The sequence below is a fragment of the Polyodon spathula genome, chromosome 10, assembly GCF_017654505.1.
Source record: "Polyodon spathula isolate WHYD16114869_AA chromosome 10, ASM1765450v1, whole genome shotgun sequence".
NCBI classification, from domain to species: domain Eukaryota; kingdom Metazoa; phylum Chordata; class Actinopteri; order Acipenseriformes; family Polyodontidae; genus Polyodon; species Polyodon spathula.
This window is the reverse complement of record NC_054543.1, coordinates 10,048,239-10,056,927: the sequence shown is the minus strand read 5'-3', so window position 1 is coordinate 10,056,927 and position 8,689 is coordinate 10,048,239. Positions and strand designations below refer to the sequence as shown.

Here is an 8,689-nt window from a genome sequence, read left to right as displayed (position 1 = left end):
ACACACACACACACACACACACACACACACACACACACACACACACACACACACACACGAGTAAACACTTAATTCTGTTTGTATTACAGGCACTGCCTTTTAGGTTCTTGAAAACAGCATTGTGAAACATTGGTTCCTAAAAAGCACAGTGTTGACATGGTTTGACTGCACTAATAGTTAGTATCTAACTGCATATACTGTACAAGACAAGTAAAGACTTGCTCCATAAAAAAAAACGTATCTGGTATTGCAAGCAATTGATAGGGAACAATGGAGCTCCATGCCTAATTCTCTAATTGCTCTGTAATCTGAGCACAGCAAATGAGAAAAAAACAAGATAAACATGACATTAAAAACCAAGCTGAATAACAAAACTTTCATCAGTGAAAAAGGAGCCTTGCTCTATATTCAGTCTGTCAGGATGTAATTTTAACTGCCACCTTCAGCCAATACCCAAGAGCATGCTGGCTTTATAGCATTACCAGGTAGTGCTGTAATTGAGGGCATTTATCCTATCAATAATCACCCTGAGCCCTCATTTTCGTACAACCATCTGCTAGAAAATTTGACTCCACTTAATCCATTCCATAAGCTGAAATTTCTGCCATTAACTTTATTTATTTATTTATTTATTTTACTGAGAGTGCTTGAGAAAAGGGAAAAGAACAAACACATTTTTACTCATTCATTGGAAGTTAACTTGGAATGGGTCTTAAATACACATACAGACAAGGAGACCAAAACATTTCCAATGAGAGGTTGCCACAATCTTTATTAATAACTTCATCATCTGAAGCCAGTATACATTTCTGCATTCATCAACATTCAAATTGTGCGAGTAATGGCCCTGTAATTAGGGAACACAAGGACATGGGGCTAAGTAACTCTATGACCACATTTGAAAGTTAAGCGTTTAGTCCCTAATTTGCCTATATGCGTTAGCCCTAAACAAATGCTCTAGGGCAGAAATCAGGCAATTTTACCACAGGGATCCTAGATGAAAGCTGTTTCCCAGGCTATGGAGAGCTGTCCAGCAGCAGTGAACACCACTGTCAATCAGCTTGATCAGAGTGGGAGACTCAAAGAATGAAAACCATTAAAACTTGTTAAGTCTGACAGTTTTATTAGAATGATTTACATAAATAACATAACACATCAGCTCTAATATGTATACTGTTAATTGAAAAGGAAAAAGAAGTCTGTAAAATATGTAATATTGATTTTATTTCTTCTGATAGGAAGCAAAAACAAACCTAGTTTAATTCAAGGCCTCTAAAGTCCACTTCAATGGCTGCTTACTCATTTTGTAACCTGCTTTTCACAGTGTTGCTGCACTTTACTTGTCAGTAAAGGCAGCTTTTCTCTTTTCCACAAATGCAGTCATTCCTTCCTTCCGGTCGTCCTAGGAAAAAAAAAAAAATATATATATATTTTTTTTGTTTCTTATCAAAAGTTTATACCAGCGCTAAAAATATTATCTGCTTGTTTCCAATCTCTTATCCCGGGATCTAAACATAGACAAAATACCTGACTGTAGAAAACACCAGACAGAGGGAAAAAGCAACTCCCCTCGATTAATCCAGATCCATAGTCAATTTGTAGATAAAAGTCAGCAAGCAACAATGTTTACGCGTTTCAACAACTTGTCTTCAGAACACTGTAAAAGGAGTGTGTTTCAATAGTTTGTATATTAGTAATTTATTTTTATATATAATTTACTAAGACAGAGGATTAGGTCTTAATTAAAACTAGGCATTGTAACCTACTTACAGTAGCAAAGGTTGCGTGAAATAATCTCTTTTCCATTCTGTTTCCTTCAGCTAATGTCAACTCAAATGCTGGAAAAGAAAAACACACATTACATTTATTTGACAATCTGGAAATTGTAAAAAATGTTTGTTCTAGTTATAATGTACCAGCAACTTAAGCTATGACTACAGATAGAGTGAATGATTAAAGCACAATCCTCCCTGATAACACAAGACCTGAAATAAAACAACTGTTTCAGCTTACAGTTATCTTGTAAAGCATATGTACATTATATATCTCTAGGATGAACACAGGATTTTCATGTTCGGATATTTGTTCATAATTTAAATATTTGTTTGGATATTCGTTTGTTTTTCAAAAAGTAATAAACACCATTAAATTGCTCTGAACATAGGCAGAGACAACATAGTAGCAGGGCCAGGGGGCGTGGCCTGGACCCTGTGTATGCCTTTATATTTTACAGCAAGACATATGTAACATGTTAAAACAGAAAAATATCCCAGGAGTAAAGAATAAGTTGTGTAGGACTTACTTTGCCCCAGTGAATTAACTACAAAACAAAGGATGCCAAATAACAGTTCAAGTTTTGTTTAATCCCAAAATAAATAGTATATAAAAGCCACCACATTTTATTTATTTTTTTCATTCCTTGCCATTGCCGTTTCTTGACAGTAAACAGTGGCCACAGACACGTTTTCATAAACTAATAACACAAGGTTTACTTGTGCCTTTTTGTAGATGAACAAGCAAACAAACAAATTTAAACTTTAAAACACTTCAAATAAAACAAACATGGAAATGGCATTGTAAAAGAGAATGTTGCTTCTCGTTTATTACATGCCACATAAAGTCTCAACAAAAAATACATAATATCAGGGCTACAAGTTAACTTTAAGGCAGTAGCGAGGATATGCTACCAGTAGGTAACAAAATGATCTTATTTGGTAGTAGTAGTATTTGGTAGTAGTTTATTCGACTAATTAAAATAATAAACACCTACCTACTGTTTTAAATAGACTGAATAACCCAAACTATGACATAGGGCTATATTTCAATCAGAAAGTATTTATTGACTCCACCTTGTGCTCAACTAAGTAATGGAACGAATGCAATTTCTTGTCAAAATAAATTTTGTTTTATCCTTAAGTTCTAAAAGAATGCAACCCTATCTATCATCTAAGCATCTGATATGCCATCAGTACAGTTAACCAGGTAATGTTTCATCGGTGCAAATTAAGTGGTACGAAATTATCCTCTTATGTCTTCAGTTGTTGACTGAGATTTCGATAACTAACAAATCATATACATCTATAAAAGACAGAAGTAACATGTGCCACAATACTGAATCCTGCATTGTATGAACTTATAAATTAAAAGGTTACAACCACAACCGAGGTGTTTTGAAAATGAAAGCTAATTCCAGCACGGTACCACTACGTTTAAAAGATTCATGCAACATGTTATACCAACTGGTTTGTTCATAAATATGTATGTTTGCATCCTGCCTTTTCATTGCATTTTAAAATGCTGTACAATCTTGAAGAAATTAACTAAAGTAATAACAGAATAAGGGATATCAACCAAGGTTTTAAAAAAAAAAAAATTACGCTGGGTTCGTTTTCTTAAACAGTGATATTAGTTAGCCGTGTGTGTGTGTGTACTCTGTAGGTTTTCTAAATTAATTGAAGAATGATGAAGCGATTGTCTATTATTGCCTATTTGTATAGCCTAAACATAAACTGAGCACTTTGTACTAATTGAGATTATTTCTAACTTCTTTGTGCCCGAGTTAAATTTATTATAGAGGTGACTGAACTTTACCAATTCTCAGCAAGTTGATTGTTTATTTAATTGTGCAATTTAATTGTGTGTGTTGTCCCTTTTTTGGTGTATTTAACTTTCGTCTCTGATGAAGGTCGCATGCATGGCCGAAACATCAAGATGGTTTTATTTTTCATGCAGATAGAATACAGTATTTTGTTGGAATTCAATGAGCGAGTGTTGTGCTACTCTTATTTCCTTTTTTTTGGTCCCTTGATATTCTGGCTCGCACAGCACAACACATTTTTGTCCCAGATGGCTTTCCATAGAGATCACCGAGTGCAAGCCCATAATCTGGTTTGTTTACTTTTTGCTGTCTAAAACTTTTAAATAGAGGTTCAAGAGCTGCTGTGTTGATCCTGTGTTGTTAATTTTTTTTCTCACATATCACCCAGAGCTCTTTTTCATTTGCCATTTTTTTTAAACTGTCGCACAAATTCTGGTGAGGCGGTAAATAAGTGCAAGGTATTGTTGTCATTGCAACGAATATGAATATCTGATTTTTGTATCCGGATACATGTCGAATATTTGTCCCAGGACTGTATTTGTGTGTGCGTGTGTGTGTAATATATATATATAGCCATAGTAAAAGACTGACATTGTCTGACCTTTGAGGTGTGAAAAGAATGTAAAGAACAGAAATGTAATGGCTTGTTCATATACAGCAACAGGTTTTAGATCCTTACCAGCATTGACAGCTTCCTTTGCCATAATACAAACAAGTTTAGAGTTGCCAGCAATTTTTTCTCCACATTTGATCGCTTCTTGTACCACCTGGTCTGCAGGATACACTTTACTTACAAGACCTGAGGATTAAGAATTTAAGGATTACCACCCCAATTCAAAAGACAAAACACAGTTACCTGTATTATTCTCCTGACCTAGCCTACTTCCGAGCTAACTCAAAGTAAATATCTAATAGGGTCCATCCCAAGCATTTAAAAAAAAAAAAAAAAACTCAAGTAAACATCTGTTACAGATAGATAGGCACAATATAATCCCAGATGACCCTTACAAAGCAAATCCTGATTTTTGTTAAACTTTTTGAAGCCAGAGGTTTCCATGCCACAGGTGGAACTAGTTTAGGGAAGACAACTATGTTGTACAAATAATTTAACTAAATGGGCTATAAACTGTTCAATTTGGAATGGTTCCTCTAATCTGAAGGCTCTGAGGAAGCTAGAATAGCTTGTAAACACAACTTGAATGAAGAGATGTTCAGAATCTTGGGCCGGTCTTCCAAATCTGGGTTTCAACTGGTAGGCTTATGAATTATTTTACATGCAACGTCATTTAAAATACAGTATGAATATGACTTCTATAAATGGTGTCCAATATCAAAATGTTTTGAAATGTACATGCCTCTTTTCATGTGCACCTTCACATATGTGTCAGTCTGGTTTGTGCTACACTACTCTGCAGGAGATGCCATCCGATCTGAAGCACAGTTATGGCACAAAGGACATAGCCTGGTTTCTATGATGGAGATGTATCCAATTACAGTCAAGCCCTCCATTGATAAACACAAGCCTCCATCAAACTGCTAATGCATGGAAGGCACAGAACAGACACTATTTTATTTTAACTATCATTAATCTTTCAGGCCAATAGTGCCTGTATCTAGGAAAAATAGAAGGTTAGATGTGCAAATATATAATAAATGAAAAAAAAAAAAACTACTAATATATACATTATATATATTCTTAGATGTACACAAAAGTAAATTATTTTAAAATAATTTAAACCTGTGTGTACATGAAAAAATTCTTACTTGTACACTGCAGTTATACCTCCTTTTATTTTATATTATATATAAATTCGTGACAGAGCCTAAGAACCTCCAAGTTCTTTTCAGCACACAACTGACCCAACGCACAGGAAGTGGATCTTAAAAATGCGCATTTGTGCTACTTATTTGTGCACAAAAATAAATAAATAAATAAATAAAACAAAACAAACCTAGCTCCGTTTTAGAGCACTAAACTAGAACAGGTTTCCTAATTATGCAATCTGATGGCCAAGTCATTTCCCAATTATAACACAAACACGTTTTCACACACGAAACAAAACAGTACACACTGTACCTTTTTCACTGACATTTTCATATTTATATTTGTAAAACTCAAGTACTGTACCATATATTATTGATCAGTCCATACCTGCCAGCTTAGCTTCTTGAGCTGATATCCGGTCGCCAGTGAGGACCAGTTCCATAGCCAAAGACTTGCCTACAGCTCTTGTTAGCCTTTGAGTTCCTCCGGCACCTACAAATAAATACTGTAAATATTGTATGTTTCACACCGAATGGATACAAAGTTTTAAATGTACTCAACATTCAAAGTGTATCCAACAGTCCAAATCAAACATCACTTTTTTTCACTTTGACACCCGATATGAACTTTTACAAACATTTCTGCCTCTGCACATTTTACAGTGGAAACGGATTTAGTACTCCATAACAATGATGTTCTGTCAGGACAAAAACACATCAGATGAAATAAATGTGCAGGCTTTAAAATGCATACCGCAGGGGAATACTAGAGTTTCCAGGGTTTATACATTTTGCATTAAACAGTGACACCTAGTGTTTGTTTTGTGGTACTAGTAGAATATCCCTTTTTTGTAATTTTTTAGAGCATATTTTTTTAAATAACCAGACACATCACTAATACAGATTTTCAGTATTCTGTTATGATATGGACGTTAGTTTTACTAAGCAGTTGCAGAATTTAAGTTCAATATGCACATATATTTATGAAACCATCAGGACAGCGAAAGCATCAAGAAAACTCAAATAATTATAATCATTTACCTGGAATGGTTCCCAGAAGAATTTCTGGCTGTGCAAACTGTGCCTTCTCCCCAGCATAAATAATGTCACACATCATAGCCAACTCACAGCCTCCACCCAGCTACGGGCAAAAACACATCACCTTAAATTAAAACACTTAAATACATTAGTTAAACTAAAGACTTAAAAACCCTTTCTGGAATTTGAACAAACTACTTTCCAAACATAACTTAAGGTAAAACTAAAAGGCTATTTAACATTTGGGACAGTATAAAAACTGATACATCGCAGAAAACATAACAGCGAAACATTTTCTCACTGCCCAATCTATTGCAGGTTCGGGTCTTTCAATGGCTGGTTGCAGTTATGGTTTTTTCTATTATTCTGTCCCCAAGTGTCTACAATGATATTGTATTTTTAGAGAAGGACTGAAGACAGTTGTCATTCCTGTGGGTAACACTTTTCTTAAAAGACACATTTACCGCAAATCCATTCACAGCTGCTATGACAGGTTTTCGAACGAGAGACACTTTGTTCCAATGAGCCAGGAAATTATCAGCATAGCACTCCTGGAAATTTCGGTTCTGCATCTCCTTAATGTCAGCCCCAGCTGAAACAAATACATCACCCACTTAAATAAGTTGTAGTCTATTACATGATTGTTATTATTTGCAGAGCAGTACTACAGACTGAATATCAGGCAAGTGAAATGGCCTGTGGAGATGAAACCTAACATCGCGTGATACATCTTGGCCCATTTAAAGTGTGCTGAAACACAGACTGAAGGGAAAGGCACATCCCAGGTCTTTAAAAACGAATCCAGTTAAACAGACACAGGGTAGGAGCTACCGCTTAAATTTAAAAAAAGGATACAATGAAAACATAATGTAAAATATCTCAGCTCTGGTAGCAACAAAACAACTATCAAGAAGTTTCAAATCCAGAACAGCAAAACAGCAGCAACCAGCGTGTACTGTACAAGAAAGTGTAACAGATGTAGGCCACTGTAGGTGCTTTTCTATGAGATAATAAATAAATTATGATAAAACATTTTTTATAGCGATATATGCAATGGCAGAATAGAATACTTGGTTGCTGTGCCACTATTCAAGATCTAAATTAAGAAGCTTCAAGTCAATCTACAGTACCTGCAAATGCTTTCTCGCTGCCAGTAATGACTATAGCACCAATTTGGTTATCCTCCTCAAAAGCTTCTAGAGCCTGGCCCATCTCCGTCATCAGCCCATCACAGAGGGCGTTCAGAGCCTTCGGACGGTTTAACTGGATAAAGCCCACATTCTGTTTCTCCCCTTTCTTGTCCACAATGATATGCTGGTACTGCCCACCTGGAAACAATGAAATGTATAAAAACAAAACTTAACATCTTCTATACTGTAATGTATGTGATGTTTCATGCAGATACAGTTTTATGTAGATACATGATATTGTTTTTGTTAACTCAGTAAAGAAAAATGATATCATTAGGTTGGAACACGACAATATATTTGTAAATGTTGTATGGTAAAATATTCATTCATTGACGATTTATATAGCAAAAGCCTTGTGACTATGTCAATCACGTAAGCTGATGACAACATTACGTACAACTAGCACGTTAGCACGTTAGTTCTGGTTATACCTGTGTGTTTCTGCCAACTAAATAATCCATGTGTTCAAATAAATCATTACACCTACGCGTTGTTTATTGAACAAGACAAAACACATACAAGTCATTTCCCGGGAAGTATTGCTCAATAATATTAACGTAATGCAGACAGTTAAGGAGGTACAGAAAAGTAAGAAAAACGCAAGTATATTTATTGTCATTGCAAGAACAACCAGTGCAGCTGTGGTCTGGGAGTGTACGTAACCCTTACCTGAACTATATGTTCTTGCTGCAATGAGGGTCCAGGGCGAGGTTTTTGTATGCTGCAAGAGCAGCGCTGCTGTTCTACAGAGCGCAGCCATTTTATTTTAAAGCAATCTCTATTAATTCGTGAACTTGACTTTGGAAACAAACCCACGTCCTTACAGACAAACCTGAGATCTCGCGATATTTCTTTTTTGACACGCTTGAGGGGTGTGTAGGGGGCGGAGCTTGAGCATGCTGGGTTTTTTTTGTACTGTACAGTTGAGAGCGGGACTGGTACTTGGCAGATTGTTAGCTTGGTTTTGGATACGGCATATTTCAACAGAATTGAGGCAAGTTGCTTGAAAACGAAACGATTTGCAAACGTGAACAAATTACTCCGTCTCATGAATAACATTAAGACTGGGCACTGATAAACAACGATAACTGACCTTGGC

The 8,689-nt window shown here is 35.8% G+C and overlaps 1 protein-coding gene across 1 annotated transcript; it reads right to left on the bottom strand.

Annotated features, from left to right (window-relative positions):
* Positions 1–745: 745 nt before the first annotated feature.
* LOC121321807 (enoyl-CoA hydratase, mitochondrial-like) lies at positions 746–8,435 on the bottom strand. The gene is made up of 8 exons (XM_041261018.1): positions 8,260–8,435; positions 7,531–7,728; positions 6,865–6,992; positions 6,404–6,503; positions 5,751–5,855; positions 4,278–4,397; positions 1,771–1,838; positions 746–1,402 (listed from the first exon to the last, which is right to left on the bottom strand). The coding sequence occupies exons 1-8, from the start codon at positions 8,348–8,350 to the stop codon at positions 1,337–1,339; spliced, it is 876 nt and encodes a 291-aa protein (XP_041116952.1). The 5' UTR covers positions 8,351–8,435; the 3' UTR covers positions 746–1,336.
* Positions 8,436–8,689: the final 254 nt, after the last annotated feature.

Coding starts and splice junctions, on each gene's coding strand:
- LOC121321807 (XM_041261018.1), bottom strand. CDS start 8,350: ATGGCTGCGCTCTGTAGAACAGCAGCGCTGCTCTTGCAGCATACAAAA. Junction 6,504..6,864: donor CAGCTGTGAATGGATTTGCG/GTAAATGTGTCT, acceptor TTTTGCCCGTAG/CTGGGTGGAGGCTGTGAGTT. Junction 1,403..1,770: donor TTCACGCAACCTTTGCTACT/GTAAGTAGGTTA, acceptor TTTTTTTCCTAG/GACGACCGGAAGGAAGGAAT.